General features: G+C 40.1%; 1 protein-coding gene across 1 annotated transcript in view; it reads left to right on the top strand.

Moving 5' to 3' along the window:
* Positions 1 to 26,844, top strand: part of FBXL17 (F-box and leucine rich repeat protein 17) — a 464,573-nt gene that overhangs the window by 116,409 nt on the left and 321,320 nt on the right. Inside the window, exon 5 of the mRNA XM_034773285.1 lies at positions 24,521 to 24,628. Within this exon, the coding sequence (XP_034629176.1) occupies positions 24,521 to 24,628 (108 nt within the window). The remainder of the gene's footprint in view (positions 1 to 24,520; positions 24,629 to 26,844) is intronic.

Below are 26,844 nucleotides of genomic sequence, written 5' to 3'. Positions count from 1 at the left end.
GGGCCTGGCTTCTGGGAGCTGAGCAGGGTACCTAAAGTGGAGCAGGGCTGGGGAAAGGCCAGAGGAGCTGGGGACCTCTGGCCTGGAAAAACCCCAGGCTGCAGGCCTTGTTAAAGGTCAAGAAGGGTACTGGGGTTGCAGAGGGGCAGCCCAAGGGTAGGCAGAGGCAGCAGGTCCAAATCCTCCTTGCCAATGATGAGTGGCAATTATACTGTAGATGGTGACTGGCAGTAGCCCAAGACTGAGATGAGGTGGGGATGGGGGGTACTGCCAGGGGGCAGTACCCTGGCCTGAAAGGGGCACCAGGGTCCAGGAGGGATTTGGGCCCAGCAGCAAGCGGGACACCGGCCTACAGAGGCTGGAAACGCTAATTCCCTGGATGACCAGCAGGAGGCGCCGCAGGGGTGAGTCCCACCTTGTGACAGTACTGTTGCACTGGGTTGTAAAGCTCGGTAATGCTCAGGAGATTATTGATGACGTTGCACTCCTGGAGTTCCCAAACTATAGTGGGGAAATGGATGGGACCCATGTGCCTATTTTCGGCCTCCCTTCTGCTTCTCCCGTTCCCCCAGAGCTCAGAATTTATAAACAGAAAGGTGTATTGTTCCATGATGCTCCAAGGCCTACTTGACCACTGTGGCAGGTTTACAAACATCTGTGCAGAATGGTCTGGGAGGTTCCACAATGCTAGATCTTTTGGAACTCAGCTCTGTTTACTTTCATGGTTAAAGGACAGCTTGCCCGCAGGGTCATGATGGACATTAAAGGTGTGGAGATTGCTCCAGTTATCCTGGGAAACCTGGCTTATCTTTTGCTTCCCTGGTTAGTGAAGCCGTTCCCAGGCCACTTGGACAAAAGGAAGGAACTGTTTAACTGTCACTTTTGTAGTTGCAGAATGGCAGTGAAGTGTTCATTTGGCCATTTGAAAGGAAGGTTGTACTATTTGTACCAACTACTCAAGGTTGGTAACTTGAGAGAAAAAGAGTACCTACGATTATAGCTGCATGTTGTATTTTGCACAATATTTGTGAGGATTAAGGAGAAAGCCTTAGTGAGAGTGGGAGACTGAGGTGCAGAGACTTGCTCAGCAGTTTGAGCAGCCAAGAAGACATCCAGTAGAAAATGGAAACAAGGCAGTGTTGTAAGGGATGCCTACTATTGCTCTTATATTGACTCTCAGGTCTGGAAATGTGCAGCTGTACATCCAGCTGTTAACCCATTGGGGGGAGGGGAGGTTGGGACAGATTGTGAGCAGTCTGGTCTCATTTATTGGTGGTGGATGTGGCATGTTGTGGCAGTCCTTGTTTTATCTTGTCCGTGCCTAGATACTTTTTATAAAACCCTATGAATTAATTAAAATGTACAGATTTTCTGTGTAAAATGCATTGATGCATCTTTATGAAGGAATTTTAAATGGTTATTATTAAACAATCTATGATTTAGCACCAGAAATAAACCTTTAATAAAAACGATATGAAATAAACATTCCAGGTGACACAGTGCAGTGGAGGACAGAACAATGCAAGGGGATAGGGGGATTCAAGTCACAAGCAAATAGATACCTTGCCTCTCTGCCTCTTGTGCTTGGGCATTCTTGTGTTGACTGCTGATGTTTGAAGTTATCAGGAAGGTCGGATGGCTCAAAAGAGTTTGGCTCCCAAGCTTTTTCTTGCTGCTCTGAGCATGGGTTTGTGAAGGGAATGACCCATGGGAGCAGAGCTGATGGGGTGTGCAGTGGGGAAGTGCTGGTGTTTGCAATACACTGTATACAATACAAGGTGCTGCAGAACATGACTGGGTTCTGGTTGACAACATTTCATTTCCTGATGCCCTAACAAGAGCCTGGGTTGCAGCAGATCAATCTGGGTCTATATTGTCTCCAGGAGTTACCTCTACATCTACCTCTCTGTTTCAATAGTGACATGGCAACACTGTGCCTGGCCACTGCAATGATCTTTCTGGAAAACTCCATTTCTTTTTCTCTCTCTGTCCTCAACTACAACCTCTGTTATTTTGGGCTATTTTGGGGGTGGGGGAGGAGTCTGTAATGAGGTGGGCAAATATTTCAACCTGAGTTTTCTATTTCCAGCCACTCAGCCATTGGTAAATGTCCTGCAGGTGCTGTGGCTGGGGAGGGAAAAAATCTGCAAGCAGTTATTGTTCATATTCATATTTGTTTATAGAGAGGCTAAGTTAGCATTTTTACATCCATTTCTGACTTTCCCTTCCTGAGAGTCTTCCCAGTCTTGCGGGAACTTGAAAGAGGGTAAATGGTGTGTGCATGAGGGCTGTATTGGGATTTCTGTTTGCAGAGTATATGCTCTTTGGGTTTGACTTTGTGCCTTAGAGGGTGGGGAAGAGGTAATGGGAAATACGATCCTGGTTTCAGTTTTCAGTTTTGCTTATTTGATGTCAGAGGGCTTAGCAGGGGCATCTGGGACTGAGTTGGGTAGTAATCTCTGTCTCCTTTAGGCTGTCCTACTTACTTACTCAGAGGTAAGTAACCTAGAAGGCAGAGAATGGCCTTAAAAAAGGAAAAGGACAGACCATAGAGATACGCTGTGAAGTTATTCATCAGCATGTTCCCCCAGAAGTGCTGCAGGAGTGGAAGGGAGTTGGAGCTATACTGGGGAAATGACCATGCAGCTTTCCCCCGTACGGCTGGAGCAAAATAGAGCAATTTCTCTGTCTTAAATTCTGCTTTATCTCCCCTGCAGACATGGTGAAAGTGCAGAGAAAAATAGATAGGGTTCTGCAATGATTGTCTGAACCATTCAGTGTTCCCAGTTTTTCTTGATGTAAGCCTGTGAAAAGCCATTACAAGCTTTGCTATCCCTAAGATAAAGCTCTTTTCCTGTAAGAATGAGTGTTATAGGGCATTTATACTTAACTGGGGAGCTGTAGTCTTTGTACCTTTATGGGCATGCAGTGCCACATCTACTTCATGTAAACTGACAGCATTAAACAAATTTATTTTCCTGAAACCACTGTCTGAGTAAATTGTTGAATTTTCCACAATTGAATTGTTTCATTACCTGAATCTGCTGTGGAAGGTGGGGAGGGAGGATGTTGTGTCTGTGTCATATTGACCGACTGCCATTTTGAGCTGGAGAACAAGGTTGGTGCGGGCAGCATTTGCTGGGCAGGACAGAGGCATGGTGGGAAAAGAAAAATAGGTAGATGAGCATGTACCCGCTGTGCTGTTGGCTTGAAAATGGTCAATGGTCAGGGCTTTAGCATGACATAGAGGCCGATTTGCCTGGCTGGAGCAGCTGCCATTTAAAAAATATGTATGCTGGCAAAACGGAGAGTGTGGGCCATGGAAGGGAAGGGAGCCAGAGACTCTCAAAAGCTCAAAGAGTCTGGTGGCACCTTAAAGACTAACAGATTTATTTGGGCATAAGCTTTCGTGAGTAAAAACCTCACTTCTTCGGATGCATAGAGTGAAAGCTACAGATGCAGGCATTATATACAGACACACGGAGAGCAGGGAGTTACTTCACAAGTGGCGAACCAGTGTTGACAAGGCCAATTCAATCAGGGTGGATGTAGNCCACCAGACTCTTTGTTGTTTTTGTAGATACAGACTAACACGGCTACCCCCTGATACTTCTCAAAAGCTCCTAACTCACATCTGCCTACTATGGCTTTAGCTGTGGAACATCCGGAACAGAAACTAACAGGGCTATATAGCATAATAGTAGTAATAATAATAATAATAAATTGTAACTAGAGATACTCATATGATGAGTTTCCCTTGATAGGATTGAGCCTTCTTATTCCTGGCCTGTGTTTCTGGCTGGGAATTGGGCTCATTTCCTTTATGGCAGGAATTCAGCTTGCCTGTGAATTGACTAGAGTCAGGATAGAGCTAAGAGAGCGAAGTCTGGGGCAGCTCTTCACTGGCCTCCTCGTGAACATGCTCTGACTTGTGTTGCCGGCACAGGGGCCCGAGGACAGCAACAGTGAGGTTCGTTGCCCGGAGTGCTTCGCGCCAATAAACATACCGGGGTGGAGAAACAATCAAAGTTTATTTGAGATCTCAAAGTGGTGCAAGGAGACAGGCAAGTCTCAAATCGAGCACACCAGCAAAAACAGTTTCTCTCTTCTTTATACATTTTACAACTAAGCCCCCCCTCTCTCCCCCTTTCTACCACCCCCCCTACTCCCCCTCCCCTCTCTACCGAAGGCATGTTTATACATTTAAGCAACTAAATCATTCTAGGGCTATAAATCTAGCTTGTTAGTAACTTCTCTCTAAACAGTTATTTGGTCCTGTTTACCCTTAGTTTATTACCCCTTCCCCAGCTAGAAACATGCAAACCTCATCATTATTGTTTGGTACCTGAAATGAGCAAGGTCGTAATTGCTAACTAGCTATTTACACATTCCAATTCCTGTCCTTGGTTGTTAAGGTCGATTAGAGTTAAACATGGAAGGACAGAGTTTAAACATGGAAGAACTCTGGCTCAGGCAGGCATAGTAACCCCAACACTTGCTTCTTGTCCACAGCTGGGGATGGGGGAAGCAGAACCGGCAGCAGGGTCCACAACCTTCTTGGGTTGGGTAGTTGTGTAGTTGATCAAAATCCTGTCCAGCGCCTCAAAAAATGGACAGGTCACGTGTCCACTGCTGGACCTTTTCCTCGTATCCTTGGTTTTAAAGTATATTTTCCTGAGCTGTTTGCTCTTTATCCTGCACTAGTAAGCATCCTGGTTGTGGCCCCTCATGGTCATTTGCTTAGCAATCTCCACAAAAGATCCTGGTTCTGATGGCAGCTTCCAGCATCAACCCTTCTCCCCAGATGACAGTGAGATCTAGAGTCTTAGCTCAAGTCAAGGCGGTTGCTCGAGACATGTTGTAGGGCTTCTGGAGTAATATCACAGCAATGCTGATGTACTCGATTCTAGGACAAATGGGTAATTACTGGCTATGCATCAGTTTTTAAACAGGGAAGGGGATGTCCTGTAACCTTGGTGCTGGAGCAGCGGACACGCGCATGTAAACGGTCACCCACAAAAGCAGTGGGATAGCAGTTGGAGGGCTGCCAAAGTTGTGCGCAGCATCATAGTGTACACACTAACTATGGACCAAACTAACTTGGTTCACATAAAATATCTTCCATTTTGAAAGAGGACTGCAGAGTTTGTGATAAATGCAGAGTTAGTGCACTATAGTGAATTGTGTCATGTGAACACAAGTGTTTACAGACCAGATTAATTTGAACTAATCTGATTTAACCACCTCAAGTAAACAAGCCCTTAGTCATAGACCTAGTCCGTATGCATGTGCGTAGCTTCACTGAATTCCCTGGGACTCTTCCCATTAGTAAGGTTCACCTGAGTTGCAGGTTTTGGCTCTATATTAGAAATAATACATTATAAGGCCAGGAAGGGCCATTGCAGACCCGTTAATCTGACCTCCTGTATAATAGAGGCCATTGGTCTTCGCTGAAGTAATTCCTGTTTGAACTAGAGCATATCTTTTCATAAAAAAAAAATCCAATCCTGGTGTAAAAATTGTCAGTGATGCACCACAACCCAATGATAAATTGCCCTAACTATTAAAAATGTTTGCCTTATTTCCCGTCTCAGTATGTCTAGCTTCAACTTCCAGCCACTTGTTAGAGCTCTGTTGTATTCAATGTTTACATTTCAGCTTTAAACTCTAATGTATATTTCATATGTCCTGTTACTAGAACACATGTAGGTCTTCTGTAAAATTCATTATTGAAAATGTCCACTGTAGTAAAATTTTCAGTTTATTGTTGATGTTCAAAAATTGGATGACTTGCAATTTTGGCAACATAACTTTCTCCTTGTTTTGAAACAATCAACTAAATTAGGACATGAACATTCATTTTTTTGCTTAATAATCTAGAACTTTTATTGTCATATGGTAATATAGTTCACTTGAGCAACTATAAGCTGATTTATACGATTTTTTTCTCTTGTACAAGTTTTATAAACTTTTAATAAAAGTTTTATGAAGAGAGTGTAAATATTACAAATAATTAAAAAGAAAATTGGATAATTTCCTTACCTGCTGAGACTAGAGCACAGGAGTCTGTTATCCCCCTGCCACCTTCCTCCCCCCCACCATGTTTATAATACTGAGTTGGCAATAAACCTGAAAGATCTACGTATTATTGCAGATTTAACCCAGAGCTCTTGAGTTGCCTTTATGAATAAATCTACAGTTAAATTATCCAGCTATTGTACTGAGCCTTAAGAAATTAGTAATGTGACCAAAAGCATTTAGATAAGGTGGGCATGGTACTAAACCAGTAATGAAATTTGGATGTCTTGTACATTGAAGAATAATGATAAATTATCCTCACCTTATCTTTTGCAAATGTTTTGTAATTACAGTAGGGGTTTGTGAATTAAAATAGTCACTCCAGCACTGGTTGCTTTCCCAGAATGTTTGTTCCAATTATCATTTAAATACAGTATGCCGTTTGTAAAAAGTAAGCATCTGTACCACTTCTTTTAAATTCTGTGAGAACATTTCACTTAAATTTGAGATCAGTCTTTTTTATGTATTGTATATTGAAGCTGTTTTCCAGCAATTTTGTCTGGGTGGAAATATGCCCCCATACTGTGTGTGTGTGTGTGTGTGTGTGTGTGTGTGTGTGAGAGAGAGAGCTGTATTACCATCTAACCCAATACTACCACTTTAAATTCGGAGTTTTATATTTGTGCACTTTAAGGTAGCATGATCAATTTCTATAAAACTTTATTAATAAAGGTTAGAAATAAATGTTAATGAGTGCCCCTGGCAGGCTAGGGGAAGGTGCCTTTAATTGCCTCTATGCCCCAAACTGGTTGCTGCAGCCTGATGTAGAAATGGATTTCAATGAAACTGAACAATTTAACAGTTCAGATTAAAAATGTAATAATGAATGCTCATTTCTAGGGAGGCATCTCTTTTAGGCCCCTTTCAAGTTCATCTGTGATTGCAAGTTACATTTAGACTTTGATGTATGTTCCTCTTTTCTTATTCAACCAATAGGGTCATTCCAGAATATACAGTATTATAGCTTCACCTATGAGGAGGTGAATAGACAAATCGGTTGTGCAAGCCCTGTATATAAGGTCCCGGCACATCTGCATTCTTTTTTTTCTTTGCCTTCTGTTCCTGGAAGCATGAAGCATGCCTCTGTTCTCATGCCTATGTTTTTCTCTTCCCAATTCTGGAAAAAGAGGGAGGATAAGAAATGAGTGTGTGCCAGGAAAATAGAAAACCAGGGGAAGAGATTGGGCAGCAGAGAGTCCTTAACAGTGAGTCCTCTGCTTCCTTCCTATCCTTCTTGTAGGGTAAGGTGATAATGGCACCAGTAGCTGTGAAAGGCAAAAGCCCCCAAAAGCTTCCATCTCTAGGGGCTCTTTCCCACTCTGTTCAGGGAGGGTGCCATCTTGCCTTGTTGAGACCCTGTACCATGCTAGCAACTGCCTCTATCTTAGTTCTCTGAATCAGGAAGCCTCTGTCCATAGCTCTTCTTGCTAACCTGCATGAAGGGTATTGCTAGCAACCCTCTAATAGGTCTAGCAAGAATGACAGAATTCACTTCTATGGGCTCTCTTCCCTCCTCACTGAGGAGTCAAACTGCTTGGCCACCAACAACTTTATTATTACTGCCCTTCCCGAACCTTGGAGAGATCCTCTTCTCTCTGGTACAGTGGCTGGCACTCTTACTTACAGCCTCAGGAATGGAGGCTGTTCGTAACTCTGAAATGTTTGTAATTTTGAACAAAACATTATGGTTGTTCTTTCAAAAGTTTACAACTAAACATTGACTTAATGCAGCTTTGAAACTTAACTGTGCAGAAGAAGAATGCTGCTTTTAACCATCTTAATTTAAATGAAACAGCACAGAAACAGTTTCCTTACTTTGTCATATTATTTTTTAATTATTTTTAGTAGTATATATTTAACAGAGTACTGTACTGTATTTGCTTTGTGTGTGCATGCGTGCGTATCTCTGCTGCTGCCTGATTGTGTATTTCCAGTTCCAAATGAGTTGTGTGGTTGACCGGTCAGTTTGTAATTCTAGTGTTCATAACTCTAAGCTTCTACTGTATTTTTCTGAACCTCTAGTGATGATCCTCTTTACTCAGGGGAGTCGTATGGTTTTCTTTCTGGGCATGGCTCTTCCCTGCTTTAGCCCAGGCCACCGAATTCCTGATTCTTAGCAGTAACTTTCTCCTCACACCATCAGGTCACTTTTCAGTCCCAGTCTCAAGAGAGCATCAGATCAGTGCCAGCATCTATATTGTCTCTGGCAGGATCTCTGGTACCTTCTATAGATTTTTTTGGTAGCCCCGTGCAAATCTTCCCAGATTCTTCTCCCACACAGAGGATGATGAAATGTTCCAGGGACTTCTTATGAATTATGTTTCCTTGAACCCTCACCTGACTTTGAATCCCTTGGACTCAAGTCCCTCATCTTGTTCACCCTCTCCACCCTTGGGCTTATGCCCTAAACCTAAAGGATCTTCCAAAACACTTGTGGTGAAACTCTGGCTCAGTTGAAGTCTATGGCAAAACTCCCATTGACTTCAGTGGAGCCAGGACTTCACCCTCCATTTTCAAAGGAGCTCCTTTCCCCTTTAAAAATCAAGTTGCCTGTCCATTACCCTCAACAATGTTACAAGTGGTCGTCGTTAAATAGCACCATGTGGATAGAAATGCCCTGAACTTTTTTCCCCATGATGAAGAGGTACCCATTGTCTCCTGATAAATCCGAAATTACATTTCCTGTGTGGCTCTTTCCTTTACGTCCAACTCCCTCCAAACTCAGAGGGAGTCCTGAAAAACCTACTTTCCCAATATTGCAGCCATTCTTAATCTTTTGGGTTACATTGTGGCCTGTGTGTATCTTTTCCCTCTGTGCCTTCAGCCCCCACAATCCTTTTTTTTGGTCAGGTGGCTGTCTGTCTCTTCCAGTCTTTTTATTAAGAGGTTGATTTTGTTGTTGTTGGAGATAGCTCTGTATTATTCAATGGTACCTGAGAGGGGCCAGCCCCTTGTTTTGTAAGTGCTTACAGGTTCCGTTTTGAATCCTTGGAAATCTCCCTCAAGCTAATATTTTTTAAAGAGGCCTTTTAAGTTGCAGTGACATGAACGTTTCTTCCTGAGAAGGTAGCTTTTGGTTTTCCCCAAAATGCATCAGGAAGGGGAACACTGAGTTCCACATCAATGAACCTGTTGTGTTCTCCACTATTTGTTCTAATTCTGCTTTTCCCCAGGTCAGAAGACTTAACTCCCTGTATGTTAATATTGTGTCAAGAGATGTTTATCTTGTTTACTGGTGTTCAGAAAGATTTGACTGTGCTTTGTCTGTTCTGAGGGTTGTCTCAAAACACAACATTGCTAGATAAGTAAATAACTGCATCTTCCTTGCCTATGAACAAGTTGAGTGTCAGCATTTTGAGCCAATCAAATGTCTCTGCTAATTGGTTCGTGACATCCTGTGCTGTGAGAGCAGCAACCTCCGCTTCCAAGGTGAACAGATTTACAGTGTGGTCATCTCCACCTATGTGCATGAAGCACTATCAGATGGATCAGTTTGCATCTGTAGATACATTCTCTGTTCGCAGGGCTCTCCAAGCAAGATAAGTTCTCATCCGCAGCGTACTGCTTAGTCCATCTACTGTCTTTGACTATCTCTAGCAGTAGGATGGGAGAAGGCGGATGTACCATTGGGGGAAAACTTGCTTGCTGATAACTCCTTTTGTCTTAATCTTCTCTTCTCCCAATCTGCCATCCTTCCTTATCCTTGTGAGAAGCACCAGCTTGTTCTTTTAGCATGTTCTCTTACTTCTCTACTTATTCACTTTTTTGTTGCTCTGGAAGAAAGTCTGCAAACTGGGGCTTAAATAGAGGGCTCAATTGATTCCTTTGGTGCCTTGCTTCCTGGTAGGTGGAGTCATGATACTTTGAATTTTTACTGTTGTTATTGGTAGGATGAGAGAAGAGAGGATTATGACAGAAGAAATTGCCCAAGCATATTTTTTTTCTTTTTTCCCTAATGATAACATGAAACTGACAAATTTTGAGAGATTCATAGATTATAAACCCAGAAGGGACCATTGTGATCATCTAGTCTGACCGCCTGTATAACAAAGGCCATAGGATTTCCCTGAATTAATTCCCTTTTGAACGAGAGCATCTCTTTAGAAAAACATCCAATCTTGATTTAAAAATTGGCAATGATGGAGAATTCCTCACAACCTTTGATAAATTGTTCCAATGATTACTTACCCTCACTGTTAATTTTGTTCCTTCTTGCTAATCTGAATTTGTCTGGCATCTGGCCATTGGATTTTGTTAGACTTTTGTCTGCTAGATTGAAGAGCCCTTTATTATCAAAACTTCGTTCCCTGTGTAGGTACTTCTAGACTGATCAAATCAACTCTTAACACTCTCTTTCTTAAGCTAAACATATTGAGCTCCTTGAGTCTTTCACTGTGTTTTCCAATCCTGTAATTATTTTCATGATTGATTATGAACTCTCCAATTAATCACATCCTTCTTGAATTGTGGATACTGGAACTAGACACAGTATTCAAAGAGGTTGCACCAGTGCCAAATACAGAGTATTCCTGCTATGCTCGAGGTTCCTTCACATACAGGAAACTCATGTTCCGCTCATTATCCACCATAACCTCCAAATCTTTTTCAGAGTCACTTTTTCCTCATAGTAGTCCCCCACCTGTAAGTATGGCCTACATTCTTTGTCTCTAGATGACATTCAAACATCCCTAATTATGCAAAGATACTGACAGTGTTGGTGGTGGCAGTATGACACCCAAAAGCTCTGAATAATCAGGAGAGGAATCTAACTGGGCCCTGAAGTAGGCATCTAGGGATGACAGAAAGGCCAAAGGCTACTTTTCCCAAACTTGCTGGCTGAGTGGCACAAGAGCTCTGGTATGCAGAGCTTAGCTTTAGACTGAGGTTTCAGACGAATCTCTCGGGCTTTAGTTGGCAGTCTCATAACTGAAACTCTGTTAATTGGGGCTCGGATTACTGAGGTTTGACCGTATTCAGAATTGTATAATATAATTGCTCATACATTTCCAAGGTAATTTTTCTACATTCCTCAGACAGACCCTCAGATATGAACTACAAAATGACAGCAACTAATTCATTTGTTAAAATCTCTTTGGTGACAGTCATTGTAATGTTGAGTCCATTTACTAAAAATTCTTCTAAAAAAACACTACCATGTTTATTACCGAGAAGACAATACTTCCCCCAAGTGCTCTTTAATCTAACTTTAAATTATCTAAATATTTTCAGTGCTATTATATAATAAGGGATTGACCATAAACCTCTCTGATTAAGTGGATCAATCGCTTGCACTGAAACAATTACCTTATCCTTTTAGACAAAATGGCAGAGTAAATCTCATCTTTAATTATGCTTTTGTAATTTGACATGCTTTAGCAATGTGGTAACCAAATTTTGTTTCTGAACTCATTTTTAGTAGTACATATATAGTAATCTCCATTTACAATAGTACTACTGCTTTTGTCTCTATTCGTAAGAAGGGTACACAGAAATAGGAACAGTTTTCTTACCTCTTGCCTTATAACATGCAAGTAGTTGTCATAATTTTAAACATTTTCATTTCTTGTGTTGTAAAGCAGCCTACTCCCCTTTTGCAATAAAAGCTGGTAAAACCATTTCCCCAAAATTTCTCCTCTGGCATATTTATACATTGTGTAAATGTATTTATTCTAAAGCTCACAGTAGTGAATTCTGTAGGGAAAATTGTGTGGATTTTCATTGTTATAGTTTTATGTATTTAGATTTGTTGTAAATATAAAATTTTAAAAATATGTGTTTGTGTATAGCTATTGTGAGATGCTTAAAGTAGTTTTACCAAATCCAACCATGTCATTGCCTGAATGGTAGCTGATAAATACCATGTTAGCACTTGTTGTTATCATCAGTTACCATTTGACTAACTATTATTTGGCTGATGTGAATGTTATGACAGTAAAGTCTTTAGCATTAAATGTGGGAATCACTGATCTTAAGGACTATTGCTATTATAAATCATTTTCAGAAGTTGTTAATAACAACATTTGAAGATTAACAGCAGTAGCATGGCTGAAGTTAGTATACTGAAAGGTATTTGTACAAGACAGATGTCAAATTATATTTTCAATCTATAATCCTAAAATATTAATTTATACTAATTCTTCTTTTTCTTACTGAATAGATTAGTGGAAGCCATTGAAATATTTGGAAAGAAATATGGTCTAGAGCAGTGGTTCTCAACCTTTCCAGACTACTGTATCCCTTTCCAGAGTCTGATTTGTCTTGTGTACCCCAAGTTTAACCTCACTTAAAAACTACTTGCTTACAAAATCAGACACAAAAATATAGAAGTGTCACAGCTGTTACTGAAAAATGGCTGACTTTCTCATTTTTACCATATAATTATAAAATAAATTGATTGGAATATAAATATTGTACTTGGATTTCAGTGTGATACTTGAGCCTGTTTTTCACTTGAGTCTTGTCTGATGCCGGAGCCCTGAATGAGAGGGGTGAAGCCCGAGCTTTGCTGCCTGGTGCTGAAGCATGTAATTTAGCTTTGCGGGGGCCCCTTTTGGTGAGGGGCCCCAGAGAGTTGCCCTCCTTGCCACCCCCTAATGCCAGCCCTGCACTTGCAACACCCCTAAACTCACCTTGCAACATCCCTGGGAGTCAAATCCCCCAGATTGAGAAACACTTTTCTAGATGAATTGATGTACCCCCTGGAAGACCTCTGTGTACACGTATCCCTGGTTGAGAACCACTGGTCCAGAGTTTAGAGAAGAGGGTAAGGAGCCATTGGTAATCCAAATTTGTATAATAAGTATCGATTACACAGACTTGTGGGTGCACTTAAGTCTTTAAGATAAAAGAAAACTGCAAGAAGATAACTTTGGTATCTCAGACACCAGTGTGCTGGCAATTCTTGGAAAAGATTGATTTCTTATCTTAAAATTAGATTCATTTTGGGAGTGTGTCTTTACACTGGATTAAATATTCTAGAACTAAAAACAGCCATGCAGCTGGGGATGCAGAAGTATCATGTAATGGGACAGGACTATGATAATCCCACTCTTTTATTCCGTTGTGACAGCCTCTGTGATATTGAGATGCCTCCAGGGCTCATTATCAGAAAGATAGAGAAATTGGAGGCATTTTAGGAAAGAGATATGGAAATAGTTAAGTGGCTGGTAGGTTTTATTTAAGATTAAAATATATGTATTTTTAGGTTAGCTAAATGATGATTACACAGGAAATAAATTCACAAGCACTTGAAAGGTTTAAATACCAAGGATAGACAGAAATTTTTTTATACTTATATATCCAGGTTAGAAGAGAACCAAGAAAGAGGAAGATTGGCCAGGCTGGACCAAGTTGAGCTCTCCAACCTTCTGAGTTTCCCCCCTCAAAGGCACCTTTGTAGCTCAAAGTCTGCAGTGCAATGGGAAAAATTAAGGCCTCCAATCCTGATGATGATGCATGATATGAGGGCTGTTTCAGTTGCAGATATGGAATTTGCTTTCATTTCCTTAACTTTTTATTACACACAAAGTGTGTGTGTTCAAAATGTTATGGTTTGGTTTTAACAGTAGCTTATATAACCTTTTTATAAGTGTATGAAGAAAAATAAAAGGAAAATGTTAGATTAATTATCAGAAAAAAGGTTTCTATTGGTTTGTGGAATAGCCTTCCTAATAAGAGGCAAAGAAAGCACTGGAAAGAATACTCTAAGGGGATAGTCATGCTGACAAGTGGTCATTGAGATGACAGAATAGGTTTTTTTCCACTTCAAATTTCTATGAAAAGCATACTCTTGTACTTTCTTTTAGAAAATTATGACATTTCAATCAACCAGTGAGGGTCAATGGGTGGATGGGTGATTTGTTAATCAGTTATTTTCAGTGTTTTTTGTTGAAATTTAAGTAGCTTGTTATTTTTCATTTTTGTTTAGAATTATCACCTTTGCTTCAGAGCTCATCTTTTTTGCAGACTTGAAACTTGAATAGAATACCAAATGGACTAATATTTAGTGAATTTAATTCAGAATATCCAAAATATTGAATTTGAATAAAATAATGCAGAACTGCAATAATAGAAACTAGTCCAATAAATTAAAGGAAAACGGTTAAGCCAGGCCTAACTTATCATAGATCATTTTAATAGGTGCAAAATATCTGTGCCATTAGTTCCAGGCCAATGTCTTTCCCATTCACAACGCTTTAGTGCATAACTTATAAATCTCTGCTCATCAGCTTATATGACTATTTCAAAGCAAGACTAGCATTGAGCATGGCAGAATGAGCGAAAGTCAGTGAAGGTCGAACAGGCAATCAAATTATTACAGATTCCTCAATGAGCACTAACGTACTTTTGTAATGTGATTAGTTGTGAATTTCTGTGCCTTTGTTGACAAGGGGTCATTTTTAATAGAACTGTAGTATAGTATATATGGTGATTTGCTTTGAGTTGCACTGACTAACCTATGTGCACTGTGTGTAATTACACTGCTCTACAATTTTTGAGAAGTCATCTCCTTCAGAGATAAAAAGTGCTATTTATTATGTATTTTGATGTGCTGAATTCAAATATGACAATTAAAACAACTAATTGGCTACTGTGTCTAAGATATTTAAGTTTTTACATTTTATGTCTATATATATATATATATATATATATATATTGTGTAGATTTTTAATCATAAATTGTAAACCTAGGTCTTTTCATGTGTTTATGGTTGCTTTACATGATAATATTTCACCTGTCCTGTTTATGTAATACTTTAAAAATCAGCAAAAGGGTTATATAAATAATATTTATTATGAAACAAAAGGCAAAAAACTATTATGTCCATAGTTTAGTCCTATTCAGTGTCTACTCGGCGCTTCTTGGCTTGTCTCTTGTATTCATTAAATGGAGCATCTCTTGTCACTGTCCAGCAATAGTCTGCAAGCATTGATGGGCTCCATTTGCCCTGATAGCGTTTCTCCATTGTTGCAATGTCCTGGTGAAATCGCTCACCATGCTCGTCGCTCACTACTCCACAGTTGGGTGGAAAAAATCTAGATGAGAGTGCAAAAAATGTATCTTTAGTGACATGTTGCAACCAAGGCTTTTGTATGCCTTGAGGAGGTTTTCCACCAACAACCTGTAGTTGTCTGCCTTGTTGTTTCCGAGAAAATTTATTGCCACTAACTGGAAGGCTTTCCATGTTGTCTTTTCCTTGCCACGCAGTGCATGGTCAAATGCATCATCTCAAAGAAGTTCACGAATCTGAGGACCAACAAAGACACCTTCCTTTATCTTAGCTTCACTTAACCTTGGACATTTTCCACGGAGGTACTTGAAAGCTGCTTCTGTTTTGTCAATGGCCTTGACAAAGTTCTTCATCAGACCAAGCTTGATGTGTAAGGGTGGTAACAAAATCTTCCTTGATTCAACAAGTGGTGGATGCTGAACACTTTTCCTCCCAGGCTCCAATGACTGTCGGAGTGGCCAATCTTCCTTTAAGTTAGTGGGAAACTCTTGCACAACTATCCCGTTCTCAGAGAAAACAGCAGTACTTTGTGTATCCAGTCTGCAGACCAAGCAAGAGAGCAACAACCTTCAAATCGCCACAAAGCTGCCACTGATGTTGGTCATAGTTTATGCACCACAAAAGTTGTTTCATGTTGTCATAGGTTTCCTTCATATGGACTGCATGACCAACTGGAATTGATGGCAAAACATTGCCATTATGCAGTAAAACAGCTTTAAGACTCGTCTTCGATGAATCAATGAACAGTCTCCACTCATCTGGATCGTGAACGATGTTGAGGGCTGCCATCACACCATCGATGTTGTTGCAGGCTACAAGATCACCTTCCATGAAGAAGAATGGGACAAGATCCTTTTGACGGTCACGGAACATGGAAACCCTAACATCACCTGCCAGGAGATTCCACTGCTGTAGACTGGAGCCCAACAGCTCTGCCTTACTCTTGGGTAGTTCCAAATCCCTGACAAGGTCATTCAGTTCACCTTGTGTTATGAGGTGTGGTTCAGAGGAGGAGGATGGGAGAAAATGTGGGTCCTGTGACATTGATGGTTCAGGACCAGAAGTTTCATCCTCTTCCTCGTCTGACTCAAGTGAGAATGATTCTGGTGCATCAGGAACCGTCAGTCCTTCTCCGTGGGGTACTGGGCGTATAGCTGATGGAATGTTTGGATAATGCATAGTCCACTTTTACTTCTTTGACAGCACCTTTCACAACTGGAGGCACCATGCAGAAGTAACAATTGCTGGTATGATCTGTTGGCTCTCTCCAAATCATTGGGACTGCAAAAGGCATAGATTTCCTTTTCCTGTTCAACCACTGGCGAAGATTTGTTGCACAAATGTTGCAGCATATGTGTGGGGCCCACCTCTTGTCCTGATCTCCAATTCTGCAGCCAAAATAAAGGTGATAGGCTTTCTTAACCATAGTGGTTATACTGCGCTTTTGTGATGCAAAAGTCACTTCACCACAAACATAGCAGAAGTTATCTTCACTGTTCATACAAGTACGAGGCATCTCTGCTCACTTTGCCTAAACAAAAATGTGTCCCTTTGCAAAATCAAACACTGACAAATAAGAGAGCATGACACTGTATGATTTCTAGAGCTGATATAGGGCAATTTGTTCAGCAGAGTGATGTAAGCTTCGTTATGATTGCATCATCCATGACTTCTAGGAATAACAGGATGCAAATCATATCATGTATAATGCAATACCAGCTTCAGATTGCATCATTCATTGTTTTGCCTAAAAAGCAAGTAGTGTCCAAACCCAATCATAGATTTATTCATAGATCCAATCAAAGATGTATTTTAGTCATTTCTGGTTTAAATTGAGATCCTTCCCTTTATAACTCACTTATCCTCCACCATTCCTAAGTCAAAGGTCGTATATACTGACCCAATAGCATAACTTGAAAACTAGAGCCAATCAACAATTTTAAGCATCATTTTCATTCTCAGTGACCCAGAATTAGTAAAATTTGACTACATTTATTTCAGAAGCATTTTGGCTGTAGTGCAGTGTTACATGCAAAGAAAGAAAAAGAAAAGAAAGTTATTTAGGTTGCAAAGTCAAGCACTCAGAAATTAGGAAATCCCAAATTTACAGTTGCCTCTGCAAACTTAATTCTGACTCTTTGTGCTTCCATACTGTGGACTGAATGATGCAGGGGTTCATTAAAAACAAATTATGTAAGTAATAAGCAACAGAGAGTCCTGTGGCACCTTTAAGACTAACAGATGTATTGGAGCATAAGCTTTCGTGGGTGAATGCCCACTTCGTCAGATGCATGCATGGGCATTCACCCACGAAAGTTTATGCTCCAATACATCTGTTAGTCTTAAAGGTGCCACAGGACTCTCTGTTGCTTTTTACAGATCCAGACTAACACGGCTACCCCTTTGATACTTGACATGTAAGTAATGATTATCATAATGCACACATACAAAGGCACAGAATTAAGATTGTACAGTCACTAAATCTGACATTTCCTAACTTTCAAGCTTGATTTTGCAACCTAAATAAAGTTTTTAACACAAACTTTCTGTAATTTCTTAGTTGCTTTTTTAAAGGAAATGAAAGCAAATTCCATTATCTGCAACTGTAAACAGCCTTCATATATTGCATCATCATCAGGATTGGAGCCCTAAACTTTCACCGTTACAATGCAGACTGTTATTACTTGAGCTATAGAACTAACTATGTTAGCTGGGTATAGAGGGTGCCTTTGGGGGGAAATCAGAAAGTTGGAGAACCCAACTTGGTCCAGATGACCAGTTTTCCTCTTTCTCTCTGATCTCTTCTTACCTATATGAAAGTTTTAAACACCAAAGATAGGCAGGTATGATTTAGTGTGGTATAAGGATTAAGGATGGGGATTTCCCAGTTTTTCCCAGTACAGCTGCTGCTGCTTTGGCAGCAGCATGGATTTGACCTAGAATTTTCATGTTCTGTTATTATTTTGCCAGTGTTTTCCTTAGGCTCATTTGTGAAAGAAAGTAAATGGCGATTTTGACACTTGGAATTTCATGGGACAAAGAAAGGGAATTTCTGTATCTGAGGGCGTTCTCTTTTCTAAATATCAAAGGTCTTGTAGCAGTGGAGATGGGGAAGCTTCTTGAATAAAAGACTGTAAAAGGTTTTTACAATGTAAAGTGCAGCCCGAATATATTACCAGCTCCTTCTATAGAATATTATAATTCTCTCTCTCATTCTCACTGAAATCTTACACTTGTTATATATGTATGTTGTGAGTTCTTATATATCTATTTCTGTCTATATCCACAAAATACTATGAAAGAACATTAAGGGTACAAAGTTAAGCACTCAAAGTTTAGAAAATGCTAGCATTAAGCTTGTCTGAGCAATCTTAATTTGACCTTTTTGATACAGTATTTAATTACATGATCACATATTTTGATACAGTTTTTAATTACATGATCACATACTATTTTTTCCACAAAACCCCTGCCTCATTCAGTGCACAGGATGGACCTCAGGGTGAATCAGGGATGTGTAGTGGACCTTTGGTTCATTTTTTGCAGAACTTGGAAGGTGTGTAGCGAATGAGGCAAGAAGCATGATCTTGTGGTAAAGGTAGTGTGTTTTTTTTTTTTAAGATGCATATACCTCCACTTGAATAACCCTCGAAATTTTTGAAACACTTCACTCCAGATGAAAACGTATTTTCTGTAGGCATGACTCTTTGCAAGGAGAAGTAATGTCCAAGTTAGGCTTGGTGAATGGGATACTGTTATCAACAATTCTGGCTGGATGCAATGCTAAAGTATTTGGCCACAAGGGTATTTTTTGTTTATCTGAAAAAGAACCCTCCCAATCCATCTCTTCCCCCTCCCAAAATATCAAATCAAAACAGCCACCCTAAATACATCTAACACTAAATATCTGTCCAGACACTGAAGGACTATATCCATTTTTCCAAGCCCTTAATGGTCTTGTTAATTGTTTAAAAAAATTGAGCCATTGTCCCTTTAATCATGTCCCAGCTGATTTCCATTTTTTTATCACAGCCAAGGAAGAGAGCAACCATGTGTTAGAATTTCTCATGTTTAGAATGTCTGGTGACATCTGTTGCATACTCACTGGACACTGCAACATTAAAATATCCGTTTGCCGTGTATAGCATTTGGGCTGAAAAAATTCAGGAACTCCTGGTACAAGTATGGTGAGGAATGTTAACTAGGAGATTACAGTGCTGACGAAAGAAATTTTATAATTTTCCCTTGCAAATTCAAATTAGCCTCCACAGTGGAATTTCTGCTGACTGGCAGCGAAGGAGGCTATCTATTATTGAACTGAGTCCAAAGTTGTTAAACTGTTTCAGTGCAGTACTGTTTTTTGTAAGTCAGTATTTAAGAGCACTGTTAGCAATACCCTATCTAAAATTTAATCAATTAATGCATAATGTAAATAATTTCTGAGACCGGAAAACACATGACTTGCATACTGTAGAAAAGGAGTGAGAGACAATATTTGATTGAGTGAAATTATATAGGATATTGAAAAGGTTCACTCAATTAATAACCTGTTTTACCAGGAAAATATCTTTTGTGCAAAGATTATTTGGTATGTAAAATGTTTTGTTGTGTACATTCATGTATTAGCAGGAAAGCATTATAAAGTTTAGTAATTTTATTATTTGCAAACAAGTCAAATATTTTACATGTATGTGGAGGTAATATTAATGTGAGAAACTGCGGAGCCTTATCATAAATCTATGATATTTGACCATCTAACCCGCTATTTGCCCACTAATGCACTCCCACTCCATATCAGCAGGGAGGAGGGAATGTTAGGTCAGACTAAAAGGAATGATGCTCATACTCCAAGATGAGGTGGAGGAGGGAGCGCCAGAGCTAGCCTCTCCTCCAATATCAGTGCATGGAGGAATGAGCATTGGGTGTGTCGGGGGAGGGAGAGAGAGGGAAGAGAGATGATTTCTTTGCCTTCCATTGGCTGGGTAGAGGGGGGAGTAGAGCAGTCAATTGGCTATCATTCTCCTCTCCCCTTCTCCCCCCCCCCATTTTAAATGTCCCCAGGCTTTCAGTCGCACTCTTATGCTCTTTGTCTACCCCAGTAACCCATCAGTAGAGTGAACGTAGGTCCCATAACATAGTCCCAGTGACTGGATCCTTGGGGAGCCCTCCAGTGCTGCTTTTGTTGCTGCCCTGGTCTGGAAGGAATGTGTGCAAAGTTCTCAAATTAATAAAGTTGCAGACTGCCACTAAAATCCATCTGTAACAGTGTAGATGGCCCCTCAAATGAAATTGGACCCAGATCTCCAGTTCCAGTCCAGATGTGCTATAGTTTGGTATAATGAGTATGGGTAGGGCTGTCCCTGGGAATTATAAATGAAAGTCCAGAACCCAGAGAAGGGAGAGTTCATATCCCAGCATCCAGAGATGGGGAGTGTGTTCAAAATCCAGAGTGAGATGGGAGAGTCCTGAGAATAGAGAGAGCTCAGAAGAAGAGTAGAACTGGGCTAAGAGCTTCAGAGAGGGGTTGCTCCTGAAGAAGGGAGCAGAGAGAATTCCCTAGTTGGGCACTGGGGCCACATCAGGCTGGTGAAAGCAGAAGGCAGCTAAGGATCAGCTACAAACCTTCTCCAGGCCAGAGAACCACAGGCAGAGAGGGCTGGTGAGGGATGAAGGCTGAGAGCATCAGCAGGAGATGCCTGCTGGCTCTCTAAGCCAGAGAGTTGAAGCAGGAGGGCCAGAAAGGGCTGAAGGCAGGGGAATGAATAATGGAGGAATGAGCCCACTGATCTCATCAGGCAAGAATTGGAACTATGCCAGGAAAGGAAACAAGGCACAGTAGCACCCGAGCTGGAGGGGCCTGGGTCAGGCACGGTGAGGGACACTGGAGCATGGTGAGGTGGGGTGTTGGTGGACTGTTGGACTGGAGAATTTTGGACTATGGTTGTGGGATTTTTTGGTAATAAATTAAACACATGAAAGTCTGTTTTCTATGTGGAAAGCTATGGTGTGGAGTTACTGGGATTGCTGTCAAGAAAGGGGAAACTGAGGCAGGCTTACTGCTCATGCCACAGACCCCATCGGAGGGCTTCTGAAGTGGGGCTGCTTTTTCACACCATCACTGTCTGTCTTGGACTCATTCCTGCATGTCTTGATCCATCTCCTCCAGAATTTATTTTAACTTTTCAAGCTCCTTAAAAGCTTACAAAAATGCTATTGTATTTCCCACATTGTTCTACTTTTCTGTCTACTCCAAAATGTGGAATTTCCCTCCAGAATTATCATTGTCTAAGGTCAATAACAGCTTTTCTACACATAGAAATGTCATGAATTTAAATTTGTCTCATGATCCAAGAAGCCTAAAATCAGTCCCATCTTTCTGTGGGGACCCAGCAGCATTCTTTTCTAAGGTGCTTATCAGCAAAGAGTACATGTGTGTGGGCACAACATTTAGTTGTATTAAGAGCATTATATGCATACTATGCATGAAAAGGAAAATGTACCTAAGTGAACATTCATGTTCACATATCAGAAGTTAACCTTCAAAAAATATTCTAAGTGACTATTAGAGAAGAAAAAATGCTCTTGATAACATTCATTTTAACTTTTTTCATATTATAGTGATTATAAAAATAAATTTTAAATATATTATTTTAATTCTCATAACCTTGAATATATTTTAGTTGATTTGTTTGTTGTTCAGCACTGTTTGGAATGCACGGTTTTGAATGATGAAATGTTGCTCATGTGTTAATGAGGAGCAAAAACATCCTGTGAATGGGAGGTAACAAAATAGTACTGAAAAGAAGATCAATCAAAAGAAGGTGAAAAGAAAAAGGGGCGTGGGGGTTTGAGCTCTCTTTAAAGTAATGTTACAGACTAGAAATAGTGTCATAATGCTCAGTGTTTCAAGAGAAAAACTTGAACATAATAGAATATATTTGAAAAATAATTTATTGTATCAGAATTAGAACATGTACTGTAAATGGAGATATCCCATCTCCTAGAACTGGAAGGGACCTTGAAAGGTCATCGAGTCCAGCCCCCTGCCTTCACTAGCAGGACCACTTTTTGATTTTTGCCCCAGATCCCTAAGTGGCCCCCTCAAGGATTGAACTCACAACCCTGGGTTTAGCAGGCCAATGCTCAAACCACTGAGCTATCCCTCCCCCTGTATATAAAGTCGTAATACTGTATACAGTAATCATTCTTCCTACTATTGCAGATAAATATTATAATGTAAAACAAAGTATCCTCATACAGGGCTGGCTCCATCGTTTTGGCTGCCCCAAGTGGCCAAAAAAAAAAAAATCTGCTGCCGCGTCATTCTTCAGCGGTAATTCGGCGGCAGGTCCTTCCCTCTCCGTTGGCCGCCCAAGCACCTGCTTGCTGCGCTGGTGCCTGGAGCCAGCCCTGTCCTCATACTTTCAAGGGACAGGAAACAAGATGTATCTTAGGCTACATCTACACTACAGGGGGGAGTCGATTTAAGATACGCAAATTCAGCTATGTGAATAGCGTAGCTGAATTCGACATATCGCAGCCGACTTACCCTGCTGTGAGGACCGCGGCAAAATCGACCTCCGCGGCTTCCTGTCGACGGCGCTTACTCCCACCTCCGCTGGTGGAGTAAGAGCGTTGATTAGGGGATCGATTGTCGCGTCCCAACGGGACGCGATAAATCGATCCCCGAGAGGTCGATTTCTACCCGCCGATTCAGGCGGGTAGTGTAGACCTAGCCTAAATGTATGATTTACTGCACTTAGAATCAGGTAACTTTTGTAGTACTGTAACTTTTTCAGCATATATACGTCGCTGAAGTGATAGTCCCATTGAGATCAATGGCAAAGCTATCTTTGACTTTAGGGCAGCAGGTTTTTGTGCCCTTTTCTATCTTTAACTGCGCATATAACTTTATATATGATGAACATCCTTTTGATTCAACCTCAGGAAAGTTGAAAATGAGAAGGGAAAAAATGATGAAGGGGTTTCAAGACAATAAAAGTATAGATTTGATTTGTTTATGGTACATTGTATATTCTCTGCTTTAAACAAATCTTTCAGAGAAAATACAAAACAAAACAACGCAAACTAAAATAATCCCCACAAGTGGCAACAATGCCCATTTTGCATTTATTAATATAACCCTTAGCTTAAATATGCTTCAGGCACATATTACATTTGAAGATGAGATTAATATTGCATTAGATGAATGTTGATGCCAGTGGCTTCATTTCTTTTAAATGTTTTTATATTATGCTTTTAATGTACTGTACTTAAGGATGGTGAGTTTTCAATGTCTGCTTAAAGTAGATAAGAAAGATATAAGGTGAGATTCTTAACAAGTAAAGCCAGTGTGAAATAGGTATTTGTAGTGAAGAATAGAAAATCTAGTAAAAATATTTAATTTTCTCTTGTCTGGATAGTAAAATTGAATTCCAAACTGTGATGGAGAAAATTGGGTTTGGTTGATTTAAGCCATGCCTTAATAAACCATTGGGAGAAATACAGTAATATGGAAAAATATAAAGGAATTGAAAATTTAAGAAGACTAACAGTTTAAGGAAAGGAGTTCAGACTATTGTCCTTCCAATGAGAGAACATTTTTGTGCAGAAAGTCTAATATTATTTAAGCATCAAATTTAGTGCAGCACATTTTTCATGTTACATTTTACTAAGTTTTGTTGCAGATATAGACTTAATTATAAAGCTATAGATAGATAAATATAGACATAAAAAAAGTAATATTCCAGAATAACAAACCACGCAGCCTGTACACCTGGCTTATAATGGGAGGGAGGGGAAGGAGCAGAGATTATATTGGAATATTAATCTCTGGTATGGGAAGCATTATTTACAACTGCTAGCCTATGTACAATACTGTGCATTCACTTCTGTTAGTTAAAGATTTACTCATTGACAAGAAATTAGGATTGTATTTTAAAATGAAAAAACCTTATTGATTCTAGATGGCTTAGATTTAGTGGAAGTTGTTTGAAAGATGAAATAAAAAACTTCTTGAAATATAACATAGTTCAAGTAGTTTGTGCACAGCCAGTAATGGGGACTGTGTGAATCTGCAGGAGCTGGTAATAATTTTCATTTGTTGATGTTTTGATGTTGTGCAAAGTTATGTGAAAAACAGATGGAATGAATTGTTTTTCCCCTGCAGATAAATTCAATAGTAAAATTTGAAATTCACTGTCCATCGTCTAGTAGTTACTGTCTCTCTCTTTCTTGTGGGAGATGATTCTTTTTTATCCCATACATATATATCTGCAGACCTGTAGGCACACTATACTTTCTCGCTCATACTGTGAAGACAGAGAACTATTGAACCAACAATTCACCACTGTTGCTGAGATGCTTGCTAGATTTCATTGTATTGAGTAGATAAGAGTGTCACCTTCAACTGCTTTCTATCTCTTTGTATAGGTGACCGATCACTCGGTAAAAGCATTTGCTGAACACTGTCCTGAGCTGCAGTATGTTGGGTTTATGGGCTGCTCTGTTACATCTAAAGGAGTCATTCACCTCACCAATGTAAGTACAGTAGCTGCAGTACTTAATTATCACCAAAACTGTTGGCATCAACAGTATTATGCTTGCATGTATAATATAGTAACTAGACCTGAGTAGAACGAAAAAAGATTTTTGTGGTCATAAGAAAAAAAGTCTTTGAAAGGTAAAAAGTGGACTTTCCCTGTTCAACTGTATGCCATAAACATGTTGAGTGAAAAATCTTCTCCAGAAAAAATACTGTAAGTGTCAAATGTCTTGTAGGCAATCGGAAAGTTTTTCTGTTGAATCTATACATCTAATCTGACTGAAGTTCTGTGCCCTCAGTTAACTGCAGACATAAAATTGTGGATGCAAATAAGACTTTAAACACCTGCCTGTGTGCACCAGCATATATTTTACATGTGTATGTATATGCATACATATAGTATGTATATGGATATCTGTATTATGTAATATATAATGTAAATCACTCTTTATAATTATCCTTTGTTTCCTTATTTCCTTTTTAATCAGTGTAGCAACATGAGAGAGATGCCAGGCTGCAGAAATTGGTTTTGGGACTGGTCTCATTTAATATCTTCATTAATGATGTGAAAGAGGGGATAAACATATTAATTAAATTCACAGATGATATTAAATTGGGAGATGATGCAAAACAGCAGGAAGGACAGAGAAAAATGCAAGATTGGCAATATAGCTGGAAAATAACAATGACATTCAAATAGGAAAATGCAATCTAATGCAGCTAGTAAAAATAACCAGGAATAAGGATGTCACAGGGTGACTGGGCCTGTGAGGGGTGCAGCCCAACTTGTGACACGTAGGTTACCTCTCCAGGTGGAGAAAATAACCTGCTTGTCATGAGACTTTGTTTATATGGCTAAAATCAGGCCTTCTGGGGTAGAGAGCCAAGGGAGAAGAGAGAGGACAGGCAGGGAGAGGAGCATTGCAGGGAGAAGCCTACCTGCCTACTTCACAGCCGAGGAGGAGGAATGTGGAATCCCTTAACCTATGGGAAGGAACTGAGTTCCCTATAAGCTTAAGTTAGAAGCCACAAGGGGGTGTACAAGTATGGCCATGAATGACCAAAGTATTGTATACTTACTGAATTAAGCTCTGGAAAGGGGGGTGTTACTTCAAGAACTCCAGGCTGCGGATAAGCTATTGGGAAAACCAGGAGGGAACTGAGTGCAAGTTCTATCAAGGCCATGCCATGCTATGCAGGGTAGTGCTCTGGGATAGGATCCTACCTTAAATGTGAGGTACAAAACTGGTAAACACTAGTGACCAGAGAGACCTGTGGGTGGCAGGTGACATTGGAGAGCATATGAGATAAGAATTTGTAATGTAATATGGCTGCAAAAAATACAAATACTATTTTGTGATGCAATTGTATAAGCCTTTTGTCATGATAGTGGTTAATTATAGATTCTCTGTACTGGTCAGACCATCTCTAGAATATTCTGTTAAGTTCAGCTCACCTCAGTACTTGAAAATGTTACTGAACTGGGAGGAATTCACAGAAAAGCCACAAAAATAATAAAGGGACTGGAGGGACTAATTTACTTGAAAAGATAATAAGAATAAATTATGTCTAGTTTGGATACATGACCATGTTGGATACTTGAAATCATGTAGTAGCATCTGAAGGGTATAAACAGCATTAGGAGAGAGAAATTACTTAAGTGGGACAAATAGGACTTCAGTGTCTTAACTGAAATGTAGGTATTTTCCTGGCTATGCAGGAAGAAAGAGAAGATGCAAGGGGTGTGGTTTGAATAGGCTGAAATTTTATTAACTTGTCTGAGAAATACCCAACGATAACTTGTATAGTGCAGGCCATCATTCTTTCCTTTATCATTCCCATCGGTATGGGAGGGCTGCTGTCATCTCTCCCCATTCCCAACCTGGTTTCTGCTTGTTTTTGGAACCCTCCCACCCTCCTCTTGTATGACGGTTAAGGGGGGTTGGGTACTATACTATATATTAGGAGCTCCAACTCCCTTTCCCCAGCTTCTTTAGGGAATGCCTTCCTGTAAGTCCACTTCTGACTGAGGTTTATCAGGGAACTGGTTTCCCTATGGAATGAGAACCTGCACTGGGAACCTGCCAAAGAAGGTATCAGCTTGGTTGCCTCACTCTATGACCAGCTAACAATTTCCCAATAGCTAACAATTTCCTCCCTAATACTGGCAAAAAATATATCCACGCCTTGGTCAGACAGGTGTACACCATTA

The sequence above is a fragment of the Trachemys scripta genome, chromosome 6, assembly GCF_013100865.1.
Source record: "Trachemys scripta elegans isolate TJP31775 chromosome 6, CAS_Tse_1.0, whole genome shotgun sequence".
NCBI classification, from domain to species: Eukaryota; Metazoa; Chordata; order Testudines; family Emydidae; genus Trachemys; species Trachemys scripta.
Note: the sequence above shows the minus strand (reverse complement) of the source record. Positions and strands in the feature narration are given on the sequence as shown.